The sequence below is a fragment of the Myripristis murdjan genome, chromosome 20 (genome assembly GCF_902150065.1).
Source record: "Myripristis murdjan chromosome 20, fMyrMur1.1, whole genome shotgun sequence".
Classification (NCBI taxonomy): domain Eukaryota; kingdom Metazoa; phylum Chordata; class Actinopteri; order Holocentriformes; family Holocentridae; genus Myripristis; species Myripristis murdjan.
In genome coordinates this window covers 21,663,383-21,687,731 of record NC_043999.1, presented here as the reverse complement: position 1 = coordinate 21,687,731, position 24,349 = coordinate 21,663,383, and the positions used below count along the sequence as shown (strand labels likewise).

General features: G+C 44.1%; 1 protein-coding gene across 4 annotated transcripts in view; it reads left to right on the top strand.

Moving 5' to 3' along the window:
• The window catches only part of LOC115378794 (partitioning defective 3 homolog), a 392,369-nt gene that overhangs the window by 282,157 nt on the left and 85,863 nt on the right, over positions 1-24,349 (top strand). For 2 of the 4 annotated variants that reach the window (XM_030079303.1, XM_030079301.1), the window contains exons 18-19: positions 2,162-2,395; positions 6,212-6,443. In XM_030079303.1, coding sequence (XP_029935163.1) covers positions 2,162-2,395; positions 6,212-6,443 — 466 coding nt within the window. Of the gene's footprint in view, positions 1-2,161; positions 2,408-6,211; positions 6,444-24,349 lie in introns of all 4 variants that reach the window. The other 2 variants (XM_030079300.1, XM_030079299.1) reach the window with 1 other exon arrangement.

Genomic DNA, 24,349 nt, shown 5'->3' with positions numbered 1-24,349 from the left:
AGAGTTCTTTCTCTCCCCGTCTCCTTGTCTACCCGTATGGAAACATGCATTTCAGAGGGTGGTATTCAATAAAAAGGTAACAGATTGGTAATTGTTTTCTTTGAGTGATGGGGGTTTATTTTCTTAACCTAATCCATGTTTTGCTGTGCATCCTTCCATCCTAAAATCCACTGTGATCACCCAGCAGTAGTAGGCCACGCTCCATTTAGGCTTCTTTAAACAAATCAGGGGCCTGGTTGGTGATGGCTGACACCAACATATGTAGGTGTGTATGTTCCATGTGTGTGTGTGGGGGCTGGAGAAAAGACCATATAACAGAGTTGTTCATTGAAAACTAATAGGAAGAGAACTTTTAGTGGTGTTTATTTACACCAAGTGAAGCCATGTAGAAAATAGCAGCATATGTTACACGCGGAGGCCCTGCAGAGACTACTGGGAGTTGTACAAAGACAATGCTGCTCTGTCCAAGCCCCCGTGACACATGCCCAGTCCTCAGAGTAAGACTGCTATGGATTCATTATTCAATCAACAGTTTATGCACTGTTACTGATAGTTTCCTTAGTTGAAGTTGGCAATTAACAAGTCTTTCCGAGCACGTTTTTCTCAGAAATCTATCCCATTACGTTGGCGGCGATAGCTGTTTAATTCACGCCAAAACAAGGCAGAATGACTGGCACAAAAAATCGACCTGTCTGCTTGTTTACCAACTGGATGGTAAGGTAAGAGCTCCATGGAATTGACGGACGCCCCCTGACAAAATGAAATACCAATACCTGAGTTGCGCTCCACTTACATACCCTAAACAACCCCCTGGCAAGCATTGGAAAAATAATTACGGCTGTCCAGGGCCAGGATCCAGTGTCAGAGAGGTTGGCTGTTCAACACTCTGCTGTCTACACCGCTGATCTAACAGCTTATCTATCATCCAGAGCTATAGATGAATTCCTTGTAAGGGCATACTTTGTATTACAAGTCTGATAAATATGAGCTACTCTAATCACCCGCCACACAAAAACATTCAAAGTTGTAACAGCCTGTCATTTGTGTTATGTTCCTAATTTATATGTTAATTATGTTTACTTTGCATAATTGGTGCATATTGTGCAGCATTTTTCATTGAAATAAATAAAATGGTTGCAATTTGTCTTGTGTCAATACCACATTTCAGTTCATAAACCATGATGTCATCCTTGTGCTAATTCCCCGTTTCGTCATTGGTGTTTGACAGTTTCCGTGTGTGTACAGTTTAGTGAGGGTGCATTGCAAGGCCTCTATCTATAAGCTGGCCTCTATCGCTGACACACAGCTGGCCTGTGTCGACAAATGTTTAGGTGGGTTTCTTATGTAAGGGCCCACCTGGTGAGTCAATGCAATGCTGATAATGGTGCAGGGAGCTCTACAATGGTCCTACCTTCATGTTGTGCTATGACTTCACTATCTCACATCTACACATGTGAAGACCTTAGAAATAACACAAAAGATTACAGGTGTGAGATGCTGTTCCTGCTAGGATGGCTTAGTGAGTAAAAGTAAATGGTGGTGGAAATGAATGCCTCTAGCTTTGTTTAGTCTACATGCCTTTCCTCTCTCTCTCTCTCTCTCTCTCTCTCTCTTTCTTCTCTTCTCTTGTACCCAGCTTTTCTCATTCCCCACCCTCCGTGACTACCTAAGGAAATGACTCTATGTTTAGATTCTATCTAAACCTTTTGGAGTATTATATATTTCTAGTATGACTCCTTGCCCGTGGTACATCGGTGCCTTTGATTGTGGTCCATTTATATGCATAATGTTTCAGCTACGTAATTTGTTTTAAAACTCTGCTGCAGACATGAGGACAAAGGTTTAATTATCATTCTGAACAGGAAGATGTCTCTGCAAAGATATAATACTCTGTTCTCGTTTCACACACTTCATTGACTAGGCAATGGCATCATGTATTTTTCAAGTTAATTGCCACACTCTCACCTCCTCCTTTCTTACTGAGAATTGCTTGCCAAGTACACCACATAACATCATCTCAAAGGAAACTAGCAAAACGTGCATGATTCATTGACACGCAGTGAGTTCAGTGATGATAAGTTTTAGGCCGCCTTTGTGGGAGAGTTAGAGTCACACATCATTAGGCAGCTGCCCTCAGTCACGTTGTCTCTTATTTCCACAGGTTCTTCAGAACAAGAGGTCGGACCCTCGCTGGGCCTGAAAAAGTCCAGCTCCTTGGAAAGTCTCCAGACGGCTGTTGCGGAGGCGACGCTCAACGGTGATGTCATTGTCCACAGGACACGCCCTCGAATCGCCAGGGGCCGCGGATGCAACGAGAGCTTCCGAGCTGCAATCGACAAGTCATATGAAAAATCTGGTGTCATTTCGACAGAAGAGGACAACAGCATGGACACATGTGAGTGTCCAGGTATTTCTATAAGAGTGATATAAGCAGTTCTCGTTTGGTTGAGCTGTATTTTCAGAGGAGGAAGCTTTAATAGGTATCATATTCTTCAAGAAAATAGAAGATCAGTAGCAGTAGTATAGCAGATGTCAGTAAATAATAAACACTCAGTTGCTATAAAGATGTTAGAATACTTGAGGGTCCACTGGGAGATTTTGTTGCTCTGTTTCAGTCAGTATAATGTAGGCCAACAGAACAGAAACGCCCCACTGGGGCTTTTCCACTATGGCAGGATTCACCCCCAACTAAACTAGGTTAGGGATTCCCACTTAGCTACTAGAGAGATGCGTGTGTAAGAGACTATGTCTTCTAGATTACAGCCTCATTAATATTCACATAGTTAATGTTGAGTGGAATTGTTAGAGACTGCTGCAACATGTCGTCCCCGAGGTTTACTGGCATAAAGTGCATTGCCGTGTATTTCAATAGACGGCACGTGAGGAAAACATTCCCACTATTTACCGACATAAGTCAGGGCCCTTAATCGGAGACATTTTTTATTTATGTGCAGTGTAGCATTCACAAATGTGTTGGTTGGGACTTTGCATTTTTTTTTTTTTTTTTTTTTTTTTTATTAACAAATCTAGGGAAGTCACAAATATGTTCATTCCCTTCTATCTGTGTCATTTATTATTGACACATGGTTCATGGTCCTTTGCCACAATTCCTCACTTTTTTAGCCCTGCATCCCTGAATGGAAAAGGGGCCAGGAACACCTTCCTTTAGTCAAAACAAAGATTCACTGACACGCAGTGAGTTCAGGAAAAATTGCTTACGACTTCTGCTCTCTCTAGATAGTCAAGTTTGATCGTCTTCTCACACAGAAGGAAAAGAGGTGCCACCTTGCTTTGAGTGAATATATCCGGCTAGACAAGGTGTTTGATGACAAAAAGACATGCGTCAGGTATAGAGAGACAGGCGTCGTACGTTCGCCGACAGGTAATAACACTGCAACACCACAAGAGTAATCGCCAGATATACATTTCCATTCACCATTAAAGGATTCCATTAAAAAGGCTGGGGGACATTTGAAAAAGAGGGAATTATTTGCCTGAATCGCTTTGTTCTCATAAGCTCTGTCGGCAAGCTGCTAAATACAGTCTTATCTCAGTGAAGAAAAATGGGGAAAGCGACCGATTTCCCCTGCTGCGGTATATTGCATTCTCCCCCATGATATTCAAATAACTCTGTTTTTCAATTTAGATAAAAGCAGCCAGTCTGTGCTCGTCACTGAGGTTAATAGTCAAAGTTGACAGATAAGCCGCTCCCTTCTTCTGCTCCCAGACTTTTATTTACATAAAATAAGAATGTGGCATCACCTAAAGAAAATGTGTCCCCACAAGATATCCTGCCGGGCAAAATGCACTTCCCCTTGTGCTACTTTCTGTTGTATCTTTTGAGGCAGGAAAAAAATAAAATGGGAAAAACAAATCTGAACTGTGGGGTTGAAATCCCTTCTTTCATGTGTTGGAATGAGACTTGTCTGTCACAACCTTCACTGACAGAGCAAGTTAAATGTCCTTGATTACTGAAAGAGGGAAGTTGAGCGCTAGACTTTCACTGAAGTGACAAAATATTTCCTGCGGCTGTCTGTCTCTGGAAATTATGTTTCACTCTCCAGACACTTTCATCATTGGTTCTATTGTCTTTTCAAATCGTCAGCCAAGTCCTCTTTGTATAATAGCTGTCAATGACTTCACCTTTTGATGTCTGGTGCTAAGGCCTTTTATCTGTTTTTTTGATCATTTTTGATAGGAGGCAGCTCTTCTCTCCTGTCTTGTTTAAAAACTCGGCTGGTCCCATCAGTGGGCTTGTGATTACAAATGCATGCTGCACAGCCAAGCTTTCTTCAAACCCACAGAACTTTATTTTAAATTCCAGTGGAGATCCCAGGATTTCCAAAGATCCCAGATATATCCCGCTGAATTCCATGGAAATATTTTTAAAATCATGCAAAAGACATCCAGATATTTTCTATATGATGTGATGCTACAGCCATAAAACAACGGATGGCATCTTGGCTTTGAACATTTCTCTGAATATAAGCATGCTGTAGCTTCTATGAAGTGTTGCAACCAGCAGATACACAACATAGATGTGATACTGTTGTTCAATATGGGGAAAAAAAATACCTTTGAAGCTAGTTAAGAGGAATTTTTAGGGAAATAACGATTCAAGGAGTTAATGCTATTTTCAAGAATAAAAAGAAATAGTGGATTAGGGTTATAAAATGATGTTTGAGTGTTCTTCCCGAGTTGTCAGCCTCCTGTGAGCACTTTTATAGGAGTACATCTAGAACCTGGCCAGAAACCAGAAACACACATACACACTCATCCGGGAGGCCCCGCATTACAATGTTTAGGGTGTTATCTCCAGCTTGGCGTCATTAAGGAATAGTGGAATTAGCGCTCCTGCTAATCTCAGTCAGTTTAATGGCCAGATGCAGTTCACATCTGTGATTCACCGCCTTTGCTCTTAAGTGGATGATAAGCAGGCAACAGAATGTGTGATCAAACTGATACTCGTCCAAAACCTGCTGCAGTCTTATCATATCCAAACTGAGGGGGGGTTGGGGGGTGTTGCGTGGTGATGCATCGCATAATTGAATAGGCCTAAGCTACCAATTTGCTCACTACCCTTGTCATACAGCGCCTCACATTGAGATTCCATTTCAGACATTTCCTCCGAGATGGCGGCTGAAAGGAATCGCTGATACCTCGACGGATCGCGGGCAAAAACAAACCCCGACGTTCATCCTTGAAATGTGAATCCAGCCGCTTCCCTCTCCTGTAGTCTGTCTCATCCCGCGTGCCGAAAATCCATCATGGTCGCCCCTGCATCTGTTTTTCCCCTCCGATAAGCGCCTCTCTCTCCTCTATCAAAGGCAGAACTTGGGCGACGTCGTGCGAGACGGTAATAAGTTGAAATCTGAAGGACATCTACCTCACGCCTCAGAGTGAGAGATATAGCATAGACAGGGGCGATGCCAACTGCGGAGCGCATTTGCAATTAAGATCCCCTGGAGCCTTTTCCAAGATTATTTAAATGTATAATTAGTGACAGATTAATTACATTTTGCACATCAGTCCTGATTAGATGTGATGGAAACTTTGAGTATAATCAACCCTGCGTCACCTAAGGAGTTTGGTTTCAATTTCATGTCTTGGTTGAAATTAGTTCAGACGCAAATTAAGGCCCTGATTGATATGACCATCATTATAGCTTCCACTATTCCATCACATCACTTTTCAGTGAATTCTGACGGAAAAAAAAGGGGGAAAAAAAAAATGAAGGTTCTCTTGTGAGTTATGTGAAATGCATATATTTGAAATATCTTTAGGCTTGCGAAGTGAAAATATGCTCAGCTGAGTATTCTCAAAGGATGCTCAAAGTAAATATAGTCTGCTCTAATGAGTCGAATGAATTCAGTGTGTTTTTGTTCAAAGCTGTTATACCTTGTGGGACACAGCTATTCCATTGATGGTTCATCTGATGGTACCAGAAGAAAGAAGTGATACTTTTAAAATAATTGTGTGTGCGTGCGTGCGTGTGTGTGTGTGTGCTGCTTTCAAATGCAAGGCCGCCTTGATCTGCAGGGAGTCGAGTGAAAGGAAAAGTTTTTGCGTCTGCCTCCTTTTTATTTACATGCAAATCCTCTTTCTCTTGCCCTCTGAGTCTGTGTGCATCCTATTCTCTTTCACTCTCACTCTCTCTGGCGTTCTCCCCCTCTCTTCCCCCCCCCCCCCCCCCCCCCCCCCCCCCCCCCAGTGGATGAAGACACGGAGGGAAGTTCCAGATCGGGCCGAGACTCCATGTCCACCAGCGCTGACCTCATCATGGGCGCGGGGCCGAACAGCAACCCCTCCAAAGACGACAGATGGAAAGAGAGGGGGAAAGACGGGGGGAAGGAGAAGAAGAAACCTGAGAGGGATAAAGAGAAGGACAAAGACAAAAGCAAAGCTAAGAAAGGCGTGCTGAAGGGCCTGGGCGAGATGTTCAGGTAAGATGCGGCTCAAGCACTCACTCCCACCCCCTCATAGCCCCATGCCCCAATCAGTAGCTCCCTTTTCTTAATTCCACTGACTGCGTTTGCCACTAGAACATACCAGAATTTGAATGTGTTCTCAGGATGTTGCCTGTGCTAATCAGGGACCTTTCTCCTTGAACCCTATGAGGTGGAGGGAGTGGATGGAGGCGGGTTATCGACCTCCAGGGCCTCTGGCACTTTTGAGGCAGATTATTTTTAATAAGGCCAGCATGTTTTATTCATACACTTATGTGCAGCGTCCTCCTATGCTATCCAAACTCGTTTGTTAACCAGCGGACAATGCTCGCGGCCCATATGAGTGGTAATGCGAGGCGTGATTTGGTTTTGAAGATGAAAAAAAAAAAAAAACCTTTGGAGATGCTGAAATCAACTGTGTGTTTTGCCTGGGGTTGGTGCTCACTGTGGCTTTTTCATCATGTGACTACCTTTGGAGGCCATGGTAGTAACATGATTCTGCTGTTAATGGCTCTCATGTATTCAGCATTTTGTCACTTAAAAAAAAAAAGAAAAACAGTTTAGAAGCACAGAGATTTCATCTCATTTCTATGCCTTTTCATGTAAAGCTGCCCATGCAGGGGCCCTCACCGCTGTGCTGTAACCTCATATATTGCAGAAGTGGAGAAGTCAAACCAGACACCAATGCCGGCAGATGTTGGCTGTGGTTGTTAAGTTTTTCTCTGCCAGCAACTGGTTGGCAGGTGACCAAATAGTTTTAGGACGATCTTAAAAATCAAGCTGGTAAAATAATTCAGCTGCCACTTACTGGGCTAACAGGCAGACCCATAAATTCTCTGCCCTGAGTGTATACTTTGGACCATACACTGTATACATAGATCATACCAGGAGAAACCTCTAAATAGACTCTAAATGAAAATAAACATCCTGTGGGTAAAATTAAGGGCTGATGGGGAATGCATTTCCGAACCCATTTGCCATTTCTGCCACAAGGAAAATTAATGGGGGAGTCACATTAATTATTTGGATTCTGTGCTCATTTGAATATGGCATAAATTAAGGGTGGAGGCGGCGCGGGCCGTTATCGTGCCGTAAGTTGTTTTCATGTGGATTAGTTTAATGGGATTAGTTAGCGTATCGCGGCGCACGGCTCTGTAATGAACAATAAAGACGACAAGTGTGTTTCGAGGTCACGATTGAGGAATGCGTAGAACTTCCTTATCTGCCATTATTTTCACTTTTGCAGGGCTTTCTGTCGTTTTATTATTTTTTTTTTTTTTTAGTTGCATTCTGCGGGATAAATGCAATCTAGAGTGACTCAGGCAGGCACGTGTTCTTGTCACACACCATGCCTGAACACACACACGGAGGCACGCGTTCACGCGAGCGCTCACAAAGAAGCACGCTCGATTAGTGAGCGAAAGTAGAAATTTGAATTGCAGGTTTGACACTCTCTGTGACATGCAATCAGAGCCGCTGGCGGAGGTGTTTGAGTGGCTGTGTGCTCGGGCCCATAGGTGGCTGCCGGGGTGATTTTATGGTGCGGGGGGCCCTCGGCATGCCCTCATCGGCCTCATCATCTTTCTTCATTATCTCTGAGTGCCACCGCCACTTAAGAGTTGGCACGCAGCAGGCCTCACTGACACTCACCCCTGCTCTATGCATTTAACTCAGGGCCTGGTGCCTTCTGAATGCAAAGAGGCGGTCCAAAAACCAGCATGTTGCTGCCTTTTTTCCCCACTCCGAAGCTTTGTGTCTCCTTCTCTCACCTGCTCCTACTCCCTGTTCACACCTGAAACCCCTTTTTTTCGGTGACAGCTCTCGTATATTTTATACTCGCAAGTGAAAGTGTGATACTGACTTCGCTTATCGTCACCTTCCCACTCCGCACAGTCCTTTTTTGTTTGTCTCCCCGGCCGTATTTAAGAGGTAATCCCCAAACAAGTGCAGAAAGTTAGAGACTGAGGTGAATTGTTGTGCGTCCCAATAGATATAATAGCAAACTTTTTTTTTTTTTTTTTTAGTAAAGAACAAAATGGAACCGTATGAAATGCCTGGTGATGGAACAGGAGGATAGTGGAAAATAGTGCTAGATCTGCCGCACTTTGAGCGATTTATCCAAAGTTTTGACAGTAATTCATAATGGAGAAGTCTCTCTGTGCAGGCAGAGAATGAGAGAGGCGTTCGGCTGTCAGAAGCTCAATGGTTCCTCAAGCTTATGGATGGCGAAGAGAATTTCCATGAGCAAATATCCGTGAGTGAGTGTCTTACCGTTGCATCAAAACATCAAAAAGACATCCTGATTGGGTTAATCCTTTGTAATGCTTGTCTCCCTGGTTTTTTCATTTGCATAAGACGGACAGGCTTGCGCTTTCCCTCACTTTTTCCGCACACACGCGCGCGTCTCGCACTCACGTTCTCCCTCTAAGGAGATTTCAAGGAGTTTTGCAGTTCGCTGCAATTTGAGCTCATCTGCATGCCGGCCTTTGTATGGCCTGATGAACGTGTTGCACACATTCGCTTAATGGACAGCCTGATTGGGAGTGCATTAACGTCAGAGCCAGGAGAGAGGAGGATGGTCTAATATAGGGAGCAAGAGGATAGAGAGAGAGAGAGAGACGGCGAGATAAATAGACTGTGAGTGCAAGAATGAGTGAAAGTGTGTGATGGGAAGAAAATTGACTGCCTTAAGCCTGAAGCGAAGAAACTGCAGTGCAGAGATCCCCAGCCTCCCTAGGAGAATGATACTGTACTGCCTATAGGATGGCGGGCTGCATGGTATACAGTGCAGTACCATCCAGTAATGAATAGGTTATTCTTATGAATGGGTGGTGATGTGCATGCGTGCGTGGGGTAAAAACCAGCCCAAGGCAGAGGCAGCTCGACGTCAGTGTTATTTCTAGGACGTCTGTGTTTGCATGTATGCGTGTAGAAGCATGTCCACGTCCATATCCAGCGGGACAGGGGAAGGGCGGTGGGTCCATTATCCCTCCAAACCGTGTATGTGATTATTCATGTCCTCTCTAGTGGATAACGTGATCATTACTTTCTGATCATATCAGGTCTGTTTAGATGTTGGGAGCCTTGCCCTGGGCCCTGTTAGCATACTAGCAGACAACGACGTCTCAGCCCGGCCTGCGAGACTCCCTTCAGCACGCCTAATGAGGTGTTGTTTATCTTCTCAGTGACTGACTGACCTCCTCCCTGAATGGCCCATCTCCATCATTTGTGTGTGTGTGTGTGTGTGTCTGTGTATTTGTGTGAGTCTGCTTGGGAATGCAAAAAAAATAGCCATATTAAATCAGATTTAAATGTGCAGAATTAAAAATGTGCTTTTTTTATTATCATTTGGTTTCAGGTAAACTATATTTTTAAGACTCAATGCTGTGCTAAATAACGTAAGATGGACCATTTTTGTGTATCTGTGTATCTATATGTTTGTGTGTGTGTGTGTGTGTGTGTGTGTGTTTCGTGCACGTGGCCCGGCCTGCCCGACTTGCGCGCCCCAGGCCTGCTCCTTCTCAATGAGAGTCAGGGAAATGCATCACGAGCTATAGGAAAAGGACCATGAGGGAAACGAGCGGGTGGCAACTGCAAAAAAAAAAAAAAAACAAGGCAGAGATGGGATGGGGAATGTATGTGAGGGTGCAGGGGGGGGGTGAAAGGAGGGGAAGGAGCGTGTGCACTGGAGTGAACTGGGGCACCAAGGGAGAGTGGGAGAGGAGGAGGATGGAGAGGAAAGAGGGAGGAGGAAGGAGAGAAGAAGGGAGCTTTTCACGAGGGGCAGTCACGGCATCACGGAGCTCTCTGCCTGTAGGGAGGATGCAGGAAATCTGATGATTTTATACATTGTGTGTTTTTGTGCGGCTGAGCTGTGGCTGTGTGTGTGCATGTCTGTGTTTGTGTGTGTGTGTGTGTGCAATGCATGTTTGTGTGGATAGGAGGGCTGCATTAATGGGCTTTGGCATCACCTCCCTACCTTCCCCCACACTCCTCCACTCCTCATCCTCCTGACTCCTTAACATCTCCTCCTCATCCACACACACACACACGGCCCTCCCCGCCAATCTGATAAGTGGCACGCCTCACGCCGAGCCATCAGCCAACACTGGAGCTCGGTGTGACAGCCCCCCCACCACCACCCACAACCCCATCACCCCCCATCACCCCGGGGACCTCCTCTGCCTGCTCCTCCCCACAGATGCAGCATTGCTCAGGGCCCGCGGGGAGCTGCAGGAGAGCGGGGTGTGGAGCAGAGAGGAGGGATGCTTCCCATCCTTCAATCTGTATTATTCGGAGGCGCTGTGAGAGCACGCTGGGAGCGCTGGAGTGTGTTGAAAGGGGATGTGGGGGTTGGCGTCTAGATGGACGCCGTGCCACGAAAGCATGATTTGCGTTGCCTTGTGTGCCGCACGAGAGCTGCATAGTTAGCGTGATTCTGCGCCGCTCCGTGCGCTCATACCATGCGATTCCTTCTGCTTGTGTGGGTGTGAACAGCTGATGGCGGGTGCGCCGGTTTGATCATTAGTGCATCAACATGACACACGCATTAGCCCGGCTTTTTTTGCCAATACACGGGCATGAGCGTGCCTGATGCGTCAACACGCGCATTCTCTCCTGACACACACACACATGCTCGCACACTCACATATGCTTGTAGTATTATTACACAGTTGATTTGGAGACGGCAATTAGCCGCCTCCACATGTGGACCCTGACATCTGCTGAATGTAATTTGAGAGAAAATGATAATTGTTCTCCTTTTGCTCTGCCATGCTCATCATAATGCCGTAATCGTAGCGTCTGTGCCGAGGTAGTGAAGGCGAGAAGGACACGGGATCAAGCTGGAGCCCATTTGGAAGAATAGCATCCTGATGGAATGAAGCAAAGAGAGTAAGAGAGTGAGAAAAATAACATAACACATCATGGACTGTATGTGGTGATGCAAAAATAAGCACCGGTTCCGCTGAATGGACGGGCTGACTTATGAATGATTGAACGGGTGAACCAAAAGAAAGCAGTGAATTAAAGCATGAAAGAATAAGATATGAGACAACTGTTGTAGCTCAGCAGTATAAAGTCGCACCTCAACATCACTTTCAAACGGCTGCTCAGCTAAAAGAAATATCATGTCACCGGGTGCCACAATGCAGCGAGGGGTCAGCTCTTTCAGCTTCTTGGGAAAAAACATCTTTTCAGAAGAACTCTCTCCTCCGTCTTCAAAGCGGCTGCTTGGTCCACAAGTTTTAAAGGGGTCATTTTTAGGGAGGTGAACTCCAAACCCCTTCACAGACGTGTCCTCTGGGTGTGACATCCCATTACTCTCCTGTCAGTCATGTACCAAAGAGGCACAGCGGGGGGGCCAAACAGCAAACAACAAACCCTCCCGCAGAGAAGATTAGCGCCACTGTCAAACAGCGCGGCCGATGAAGATGAAAACAACAAATGCGTCTGTGCGCAAGGTTAAGGCAAGTGCGGCTTTGTGTCGTGTCAAAAAAATGCATGTCGCCGTCATATTTCTTGTCTTTTCCAGAGGTGTAGGGAGAGTTTGAGATGGGGATTAAGGAGGGATTGGAGAGGATAGTAGCCGCGATGCCACAATCGCAACTAGCCACTGGGGGTGGAGCGCACTTCTTTCTGTCCAGCGACACTTCCGCTGCTTTCGGCCACTCGATGCAAATATGATCGGGCACGGCTGGGCCTCCATCAGACAGCCTTGGGATAATTAAGTTTAGAATGATCATGCAGGGATCTGAGATAGGCCTTGAGGCTGGGGGATAGGATGGAAGGCTCTTGTGTGTGTGTGTGTGTGTGTGTGTGTGTGTATGGAGCGTGGAGAGGTGGTGTTGCACCATGGAGTTAATTGAATCTGAAATCTTGTCGGCCTGAAATTAGATCCACCGGTGTCTCTCACGCTGTGTCTCAGGCAGAGGGCTACAAACATGACTGAATTCATAAAGTGTGTTATTAAGGAGCTCAAATTAAGTGTAGCAGTGCACCCCTCCGTACTCGACCGGGCCTATGACTACTAATGATCCAACCCCAGTGGAATCCCCTCCTTAGCCCCACCCCCTGAAGTCCAAGTCTCGCCTCGTCTTCTCCTCATGCTGAGTTCTCCTCTCTTCTCTTCTCTTCTCTTCTCTTCTCTTCTCTTCTCTTCTCTTCTCTTCTCTTCCCTCCATTCATCAACCCTGATGTTCCCAAACAGAAACCGCCTTGCGTTTTTTTTTTTGTTTTTTTTTAACTTCCTCCCCTCTCTGTTTGATTTTTTTTATTTTTTTTCCTCCACACTTTTGAAACACTTTGATTCCACTTTGATGTTATTTTCACTCTGGCCCGTGCTGCTTTGATCAATCGGAGGAAGGCTATTCCGAAGCGAGTCGACTCTCAGAGGACGGACGAATTTGAGAATAATGAGAAAACATAAGGAACACGTACGCGGATCTGAGAACAGTACGATCCCGTTTTGTTTTTCTAAATAGTACAAATGAATCACTAATGCACCTTGTAATGAATTATATACAGCGGGGCCCGGGCTGTATTTAATGCACGCGTTAGTCTAAAGAAGTGAAAAAAGTATACGTTGAATTAGAGATGCAAAGCATGCTTAGTATTACAGAGGTGAGAAATGCACATGGGAGAACCTATTTATTCCCTCCTATGTGCTATGCAAATGAGGTGTGTGGACTGCTACAGTAGGACTCATTGCTAGTCCACTCACCTCTCCACCAGGCTTAGCATGTAATGAAATGGAGGCCTTGGGCTGAAATGACCTTTCCCATCCACTGACACTCGGGCTGCTGATGTGCACACACTTATCCCACACGCCTTAACGTCTGAGTGAGAAGATGGGTGCTGAGAGAGAGACAATAACAACGAAAAGCAAAAAAAAAAAAAAAAAAAAAAAAAAAAAGCCAGGGAAATTGCTTTTGAATTACAAAGGTAATATCAATCGATGTTGAATTACACTTCTGATTTCCGTCAGAGGCAACCAATTAAAGCCGGGAACCGTATTCCTCTTGTTCTGTCAGCGTCTAGACATGTGTTCAGCATGTAAGGTGAAATTGTCTCTTTTTTTTTTTCTTCCCTGTTTCCACCTCGCTCTCCCTTCCCGTCTCTGATCTGTTTTTTTTTTTTTTTTTTTTTTTTTCCTTCTCTGTTTGGTGAGGGTGTCAGAGAAATAGAGGCTCTTTTCATGGCTGGATCAGGATTTCACTCCTCTTTCCGATTGTCATGAAGGGAGCTTAATTGGGCTCTCACTGCTGTATGACGGGGAGGAGAGAGGAAGGAAAGACGGCAGAGGAGAGGAAGACGTGCAGGCTGTTTTTCCCTCTCATTTGTGTGCTAGTGAGGGCATAAAGTGCGGTTCGAGAAAGTCTGATGGGCTGATGTTTTGAACAATGAAGTCCACAACAGCAGATAAAGAGTAGCTGATACTCCTTTGCAGCAGATATCCCACTATAGACCTTTTCTGAAGAGCCATTTCAGTTCCATTCCATTTTCAGTATAATGTAAAAATGAATGTGGCGTAAAAGGTTTGCCTTTAAACTGTGTCCACCGTTAATATTGACTCTTGTTGCCTCTGACAGCCTCCTTACTCATTTCTAAATGAATTGATGTGGATTTTGAAGCTGCAAATACTGGTCAGTGTTAGCTTAGCATAAGCCCTGTAAACCACGTCTACAGGCGCGTCCACGACTCAACGACACCAGTCATGGAGGTGCCTGTGCTCTTTTTCAACATGGTTAAATACTGTGGACTTTCTCACATCACTTATTCTTCAAAGATGATCAGAGATGTGATAAAAGGAGTGGAGACAAAATGTTGAGTTAGAATTTGGCAAGATTAACAACAAAGATTGTGTCTGCTAACAAAGAACCCATTCTAATGGGTTCATCTGCAAATTGTAAGCAAAATATTTCTTTTTTTTTTTTTTTTTTTTTCAAAATTTTAATATGCTAAAATGTGTAACAACCACATTATATGTCATTCAAACTGTACTACGGCATAAATAGAGTGATTAGGCTACAGTGCTCCAGAGCCATGAAGTGGTGATACCTTACAGGTCTATAGCCTTCCTCCACCCCAGCTTGGCCAAATAGCACCAGCCAAGCACAACATCAATGTATCATTGTCAAATTAATTATGATACTTTGATATAATTGCCATTAATAAATGAGGCCATAGGCGAGATGATTGGTAGCTTCGCTTTCATGCCAGTGGTTTTAATGCTTAATGTATGACATGTCCCTTAGTCGCTGTCAATTTCTGTTTGATCAAAAGCGCTCATTAGTTTTACTATCGGCTGTTGCAAGAAACTCTGAAAGATTTAGCACAGTTTACACTGGAGGAACAGCAGCATCTTCAATATTTGTCCCTTTGTCCATAATGCAAAACAGGAATTGTTTTGTAAAATCTGACCTCGCAGCATAGAGAACTGCAGAGGCTACCTGAAGTCTTCTCGGCATTATTGCTGACACAACTGTTTATGCTCATCTAATGTTTCAGCATTGATGCGATAATGATTTGTTGATGCTGAAAGGCCTCTCATACATAGCACCTGTAAACTGATGTTTACGTGATCCTATATGAGTTCAGGAAGTTCGGCTCCCATTCAGAAACTCATTCTGTCATTTTAAAATGCATGGGCACGGCTCTGGCGTGTAGTTGTTGGTAGAAAATAAATTTGCTTTTTGAAAAAGTAGCACTATCCGTTCTCCAAGGCTTGAAGAAAGGACAAGAAAACACTCAGGGTTAGTTAGCTTACATTGCTTGTGATATTCAGTCTGTATCACTTTCCATCTATGGGCTTCCTACTGTCATTCCATCCTCACCTTTTTCACATTTGCTGGCACTCCCTGCCTTTATCCATCCACCTATCCACACATATCCATCTTCCCTCCACACTCCCAGCAGCCCTCGAGATTCATCGTGGCATTGACAGAAAGACCTCTCCTGTCTCCCCCCGAATGCAAGGAGGATGTATATCACGGATCATCGGTTCCGCTGTCTTCTTCCCCCCCCGACGGACTCAAACACAACGCCTGGGCCAGTTTGTGCCTGTGCTGTATTTCAAAGCCTGACGTCTACAAGACAGAGAACCTGTCTTTCTTCCTCCCTCACCTGTCCTTTAGGCGGGCAGCTTGGAAATCATGCAAAGCTTCAGCATCGCGAAAACCCAGCTGTCTCTAGACTCATCAGCATGTAAATTGGTTGGGAAACAACTCTAAGACGCAAAGATAATGAAACAGAAAAGGTGAGAAAAGAGGCCTGATGAGCAAAATTAATTTATGAGGTAATTTTTCCGTGACGCTGGTACTCAAAAGCTATTTCCGCTCACCTCCATAGGTGTGGGAGGCAAAAGCAGCTGAAAACACTTCATCAAACTTATGTTCCTTGGGAATATGGGCCCATGCACATCAGTGATGGTGTTTGGTGCAGCTATTCCAGTACTCGGGTTCACTTATCCCCCTATAGCGCTTCCATATTCACTCTGAGTTGCAGTTGACATCATTAAAAGATGAGCAGACTTTGGCTGCTGCGCTGGCTGACTGTGAGTTTTTTGTGTTTGAGGCAGGCGGCAGCAGCCTAGCCGAGGATACAGAGAGTGGCAGTGATCAAAATGGCCCATTAGGAATGCTGTGTGCCATACTGTATCTAGGTCACAGCCTGAGCCACCTACTATAGCTCTTCCTCAGAGACACCACAGCGCTGCCCCACCACCCCACCACCCCCACCCCATCTCCACTGCTGTCTATCTGCTTGTCTGACTGACTGACACACTCAGAATGCGTGAGTGTGTGTTTGTGCATGCGTGTTGTTGTGTTTTCATCTTTCTGTGTGTCGGTTGCTGATTTACCAAATAGCAACTGAATGCATGTGCATATTTGTAGGTGTCTGTCGGTCTGACTGTGTAGGCAGCTGGTACTAAGTGGAGCATGTCTGTGTGTGCGTGTGCGCGTGTGTAAGTTGAGATTGGAGACTCGGTCAGGTTAGGTTAGGTGGGCAGCATATATATGTTTGCATTTATGTGTTTGTGTATTGCAGTAACAGTATTATGTCAATAGTGATATCTATATAGCAATCCTTAAAATAATATCATTGAAATTTCATCTTCAATGTTGTTCGGTAACACTTTACAATAAGAGTACAACAATTAATGTTAGGTAATGTTAGGTAATGTTAGTTAATGCTGTAATGGTCAATTAACTGTTAGTTAATGATTATTATGGCATTTACTAATGTTAATAATATCTACAATAACCCTTAAATAACATATAAATTTATACCTTAGCATGAACAGCATTAGTACATGATTCTTAGACACATTAGTTAACGGTTAGTTAACTGTTACTTAATGTTTATTACGGCATTAACTAACGTTAATTGTTGGACTCTTATTGTAAAGTGTTACCCAGACCAGAATATGAATGAATATATCAGGAAAGACATAAAAAGAACCACTCAGTCTATTGATAGTCATCTTGCTCTTCCTCCACTCCCCCATTACCATATTGGCTAATGTTGTTTAACTTTCCATTGACTTTTTGGACGTTCAGATTTACATTTTGGAGCTTCCCACGTCTGTGATGATTGTGTTCCTTTGCAACTGACATGGACGCCCACAAAAAAATAGAAAAACACCGATCTGTGGGTCTGATGACTAAGCCCATTTATTTGCAATATTATTGTAACCACTGCAACACTACTTGCAGTTTTTTTTTTAAATATTGTGAATATTGCAATTTTGCGGCACCCTAGTGTGAAGTGAGGCAATGTGAATATGTTGCAACTAGATCAGTGTTACTGTGGTCGGCGGGTCACACATAATCTCAGTCATATAGTGTGACGCTGCATTGTCATCAAAATGTCATCAACAAAACACACATACACACCCCCACAGAGAGCATTATAATGAGCAGGGGTTGGGAATGTAGCTCATCACCTGAACTGAGTTGCTGAAGTGATTCTGTGTAAATTGTCCTTCAGAAACTCCCCCTTCGTTGCACTCATCTGCTCTAGCAAATGGATGTATGAATGTGTTTGGACTGTTTATTTGTGTTGTAATGAGAGGCTTTAATCAGAGGTGTCAGGGATTTGAAATGTTCTTCTGAGAGTGTGCAAAAACAACCCTCCTCGTTTACACACACACACACACACACACACACACAGCCACGCACACATCTCTGTGATTTATGTGAAACATTAAAAGCAATCATGTTGGGCTGGGCCTCGTCCTTTGTATTGCAGAGGCTGTTTGAAATATGGAAAAGCCTAGCCGCCCCTTGAATTACACACACACAGACACACACACACACACACACACACACACACACACACACACACTCGCACACACATACACAAACACAGATCCATGCAAGCGCCTCCACTTGAGAGGCACTCACAAAAACAAACACATGCACACTCACTCACACACACACACACACACACACACACACACACACACACACATATTATAAAACAGTTCCTTTGATACTGATAGTTGGTGCTGAGAACATCCTCAGTCCTCCACTCTGATGTAATTCCAGCTTCTTGGATGTTGCTGCAGTGCTCTGTGTGCATATTCTGGCCTGTGTAACTAGAATTTCTCAATAAAAGGGGATTAACTCTGAAAATGAACCATACCCTCCTCCACACACACACACACACACACACACACACACATAATCACAACATTACAAAGCACATGGTGGAAGGACAATAAGGTGTGTGTAGGAAGTTGTCTTCTTCCCCCTCATTCAGCTTGCAAGAAGTTCAGCCTCTCCCTGTGAGACTGTCTGTTTTCTCTCTCTCTCTGTCTGTCTGTTTCTCTATCTCTGTCGCTCTCTCTCAATTGTTGATCCGGCTGTTGGTCAAAGGCACACAAACAGACTGAGACGAAGAAAATATAAGAAAACAGCACAAGCAAGAGAGAGAAAGATGAGTTCCAAGAGGGAAGTATCAGGACAGGAAAAAAGAAGTAGCAGAAGACATGGCTGACTGGAGAAATACCTGTAGCCAGAGAGATAAAGTTGAGGCCAAAAACAATTTTCTGAGAGAACGATATTGCATGTATTTCCATGCATCTGTATTTCATCAGGAAAATCATCATTTCCATAGAATAACCTCTTTATGGTAAGCAGGAGGGGACGGTGATCGCAGCTGAGAGAATGGCCCTCATTTAAATACAGCAATCTGAAACGGCATACAATTTGTGTGACTGTAATTTTTTTGTTGTTTTGCTTTCCATTACTTTTGCATGATGAATCCAGTGGCGGCGAGCAGACCACATGGAGCGCCACCGAAACTGAACATTCTCCGACGTGACGGTGTCTTCTCCGCTCAGTCGGGAGACCTAAGAGGCGTAGAAGTTTCCGGCGAGAGCCATTTTTCCTCCGTCTAGCCCGTGGCGCTCTCCCCCCACCGGGTGCTCGATCAGATGTCATGAATAAATGCATGTCATGCCTCTGCGGCGCGGGACATGCCGCTTACCCACCCTGCGTGAGCCATTTCGATTCCCACCCTTGCCTCATCCCTGCCTCTCCCCACTGTCTTCACACCGTCACTGAAAGAATTAGGCCTGGCTTTCCTCCGGAGCCACAGCCAATCATCAGCTCCCCCGCCATCGTCCTCGGGAGGAAATCGATTGGTTCAGAGTGCGCAAGCCCTCGTCCAATGAGGCAAAGGCGCAGAGGTGTCATGTCTCGCTGTGACCTGAGAGAGGCAGAGTCTCTTGTGAAGGCAAGGCTTTTTTTTTTTTTTTCTCTTCTGTGGAACACCACTGCCTCAATGCAACTGCGTTAAGGCAAGTTGTGTTATTTTAAAGGCACACTCCATTATCATGAACCCAAAGATGTGTGAACTTCGCTTATACATGCTTTATTCATCTGTGATTATCTTGCCAATTCCTCCCAAATTCACAGTCCCTCCCAAATTCTTGAAGAAAATGCTGTTCTGAGGATGCATCAAATTGCAGATTCTAGCTTGAAACAGGTTTGTCTGAACAGGGGAAGCGCTGACTGACATTACAGGTTGTGGATAATGAGTTCCGCAGGGAAGGAGATAATCGGCAGGCGGTGGCTGGAGGCTGCAGGGAAGATGGGAGAACATCAGCATGAGACACCACCGCATCCTCCACACCTCGAAGGGGGTTGTTGGCTCTGGAAACCATTGGGAGTGACAATGCAGCAAGGCCGCTCGATGACAACAGTGCCCCCGTTAATGCCGGTTAACAACTGATGGGTCACAGATTCTGATTCGTGGGGAAAAAAGTGTCTCATTAGATTTTTTTTTACAAGCCATCTGTGTGTCTCGCCCCAGGTAGAGAGTGTTTACTCATCTCAGCAGCAGCAACAACAACCAGCTAGCGAGGAGGACAGGCAAATCCGACAGCCTCGCTTCTCTAACAAGGCGCTATTAAAATTACATGCCATTGTCAGTCTTTCGCCCTAGGTGTGGCGCTGTGTAGAAATCATGCACCGGTTCATATCGACCAGCCCTACTTGGGACAGCGGAGAGAGAAAGCTAGAAAGAGACAGCGTGTGTGTGTGTGTGTGTGTGTGTGTGTGTATCTGTGTTCTTAACTTTCTACTTGGTACTTTTTCCCATCAATAGGCTGATAATAATGTTTCTTGATTCTTCTCCGAGAGAACAAATTACATGTACTATTTAGACTGGTTTATGGATTACCATTATGAAAGGCCCTGGGTGGAGGCACAGCTCTGTTATTTATTTTCTCCCTGCGACAAACACAGTTTGGGGGGATGGGGCTCAGACACCACATCAGACGCCTGTAGGGGGCTTCGCCCGGGGAGATTTGGATTAACTTTCAGGTTGGCCAAGCAGAAACCATAATGATTCTCTCTCTCTGCCCTTGAAATTATCTTCTCATCACTTACTCAAATTGATAGATGCAGTCTTTTTTTTTTTTTTTTTTTTCATTTCTGCCTCGCTCATTCCATTTGCAGGTGTGAAGAAAGCCAAAACCGAGCATTTCACTCATAGCGGCGGGCCTGAAGTGAGGTTAAACCAGTCCTCGCAGGTTCTTGCATTCAGTTTCAAAACCACAGCTCTTAGGAAAGGCAAATAAGCAGCTACTGCTTCTGTTCCATCTCCTATAGCAGCAATTTCCTCTGAACAAACCACAGAAATCCTGACAGATGATGTCAAAACAGATTATATTTCCACAAATCTACTCCACTCATTAAGTAATTGTAAAAATCAAAATGACTTTAATTGAGGCTTTGCATATTTTTTTTTTTTTTTTTTTTTTTTTTAAATCCCCCGTACATTGGAGATATTCTCTTGGACTTTTTACTCTGCTGTTGTGCTTTCGCTTTGAACTACATTATTACCCTGTAAATCGATGGAAATGATGTATGAGGTATCCACCGCAAGTGGTAAACCCTTCTGCTTTCTGTAATATATGATGATGTATCATACTGAATGGAGTACCTGCTGTATGTATAGAGTGGGAGTGTTCTGGGAAAAGCATATATATACTGTATAGCCAGATACTCAATAATCAGCTATCTGTGCAATGCTGTTTTATATTGCCATTAAGAGAATTATATTATGAGATGCTGTCAGAATGCTTTGATTGATTTAATCCTTTCTTTTTCTCCTGGTGTTTAATCGCATCAGTGGACATCATAATATTCATAAAGGATATTTTATACCTGACTGACACGTTACAGGATATGCCTAAAGGAAATTTAATGGCTGATCAGGTGCTGTGGATGTAGATCAAGCAGTGATGGGTGGCACAGTGCAGTATGTCGCGGTTTTGAATGCAATCTAACAGCCATAAATACAGCCTCCCAGCATCCATCTTGTTTCTGTCTGCGGCGTATCACCGTCCTCCTGATCAAATCTGCATCTTGCATCGTTGGCATTGAATGATTGTCAGTTTGTGCTCATGACGGAACTAAACAATGCCTTTCCTCAGTCTTCATCCTTTTTACCATATTTCTTTCTCTTTTGAGAGCACTGGTACTTGTGTATTCATCAGTCTTATCTGCTGTGGGCTAGAGAGAAATTGATGCTTAGCTATGGATCATTAAGCAGTACTTTGATCTGGTGGGGGGATACAAGGGGTGGGGGCGAGGAGCAGGGCTTCATGATGATTTGAATAGTGTATCAGTGTTTACCTGGGTTGAATGGGGACGCCGGATCCAAAGGTAGCTCATTTTTTGATTGAATGGCGATTGGAAGGCAACTTCAATAGCTGTTATATCTGTGCAGTGATGAGTAACATCAAATTGCGTCATCAGGACTCCATCTTCATACTCCCTTGTCTGTAGTGAAATGCAAGGAACTATTACGCAGCCGTGTAAGGAAGAAACCTCAAACGTTTTGGCTGGGATGAGATTTCATTGCTAAACCGCAAGATATTCTGCACTTGTGATTCTATCCATGAGCTGCAGTTGCCAATCAATAACTTATTATCAAGCCTCATCAACCTCACTTTCAATATTACCATCCCAATGCCAGCTTCAATTTATGCCAGGGTGCCAATACTGGCTCGTGAGTTTTACAGAAACGGCTGAGTTGTGTCTTCCAGTCTGACACTGATTAACTCCAAATCATTACAGTTTTTTTTTTATCAGATTTCTCCTTTTCTCAAATGGGACACTTATCTTCGAGAGACAGGTATGAAAGTCAATGTGGTGTGCAGTTTTTTAAAGACCCACTGGTGCTATGGATCACTGTATTTTTCTGCCGAGAAAAATGTTGAGGGTAAAAATATTATATTGGGGTTTGTGAGTCAGTGGAGGTTTGGCGGCTAATCCTGTGTTCCACTGCGGTCCCCACTGGCGAGGCTCAGGCTGCTAAAGTGAAGGGCAGAGCTGTGTTGTCAGTGAACCAGCAAGTGTCCCGATAGTCTTCTAATAGCTCTGGTAGTATCGGCCCTTTCCTCCGCCTCCGCTTTGATGTGGGCCCTCCCTCTCAGGCCACCAGCGATGGGGGAATAGCTTCTCATATGGGAGCCACTGTACGCCCAGGGTCCTGTTCAGCCTAATCCGCCAATATGTTTCACCATGACAAATCCCTCACTTTATTGATGTTGATCCAGAAGAAGAGAGGAAAAAAAGTTGAGGGTGGAAGTTTGTCTCCCCTGCCTTTTTTTTTTTTTTTTTTTTTTTTTTTTTTTACATGGGGGGAGAAAGAGAGGGAGGAAAATTGGCAAGAGGAAAAGAGGAAGGTGAATATTTCTCAGGGAGTTAATGAAAGTCCTTGAAGTGAGGCGAGGGAAGCTGTCACCTGCCCCGCTGATAGATAGCAGGGCTCCCTATTATTAGCATTCTCCGAGCCCAGAGTTTTATGCCTTACAACAGCCATTTGTTGATTAATTAATCAGGTAATGTATGCTATCCGCGCGACAAAGGAGCCCACGTATCTCTCCCTCAGTCTCTCTCATAGGCCGTCCACGCAACCACAACCTGGGATCTCCCACCAGGCCATGCTGCATTCATAAGATTACAATTCCAAAGCAGCGCCGACCAAAGGGAGGCCATTTGCACAAAGGTCTTTGCTGCTTTTAAGGTAAAGTAGAATAATAAACATCCAAGAGGGAAACAGTCTCCTATTTCATGAATATATTCACTTTCGCTGGCCTAAAGTCAACCTTGTCTGATGTAATTTTTTCAGGTTTTGGAGAAAGTTTTCAAACTGTCAAGTAAAACTCAGGTAAAAAAAATAAACCAGGAGTGAAGTGATGTGGGTCTGGAAGCTGCATTTTAATACTTTCCACTTCTCCTCTTTCTGAGATTGAATGGATATCTATTAAAAAAAAAAAAAAAAAAAAAAAAAAACATGTGCAATTTCGTAATCGATGCTCATGCGTCCAGTGTGTTAACATTGAGTAATCTTATGAAAGACAAACAGTCAATGAAAATCCAATCCTTTTCTGTGATTATCTTTATTGAATTCCCTCTCTCTTGTGCTCACATGCCTCCACATCCATTCACTTTCTTTATTGCCTCGTCTTTACAGTCTTTGGATTTGTTTGCATCGATAGCGTGTTTTCCAAGAACTTAACACCAAAACATGTATGTGGACATAGCTCACAGCATGCGCAGACATGGTCTTGTACTGGGTTTGGCGTAAATGCTTCTCTCAAAGCTTTGCACATTCAAATGACTGCTGCATTCCATATAGGTATATTTAATTAGGATTTCCTTGTGCATAAACATTGTATATACACTGTGGACCATGTGGTTTCCTCCAGGGAGTGCATTATCCGGTTTATACCATGGCCACTTGCCAAAAAAAAAAAATAAAAAAAAAAAAATGGAGAGATAATTAATTTAGGAAGTGATATGCTCTGAAAAATCTGCCTGCACTGTTTTCGTATAAGTCAGACAGCCTAGTAATAAAGACACCACCAGCCAATTTAGCTAATGTTATTCAGCTTGATCCACAGGATTTTAGACATCATGAAAATGACTGCACACATCTACACAAAAATGGTGCAAACGTTACGCCAACGCAAATTGCAGGAAAATAATCACAATAGTTTTGAGGCAGTTGGCATTTTAAAAACGGGACAGGTGGTGGATAGGCTAACATAATTAGCTTAGCAGATAAGTTTAATTTGTTGTTATGGTTTCATAGATTGGCTTTATGGCCAGTGTATGAAACAGTGATTAAACTTGAGTGGGACTACGTGTTCATTGCACAGAATTGAATACATACTCTCCAGCCAATCAGCAACAAGTTTTCACCCACAATGGAATAAAACAGACTAACACTGTATCTTGTCCATACTGTCGACAGATGTGCTTTTGTCTCCACAAGCAGGCTGACCATCATGTGCACTTCCTGGATACCTGCTATAATACTTCCTTTTTCCTTCCCCCTGCTGTTCTAGACTTGCCCCACAGCTGGCACCATTATGGAAA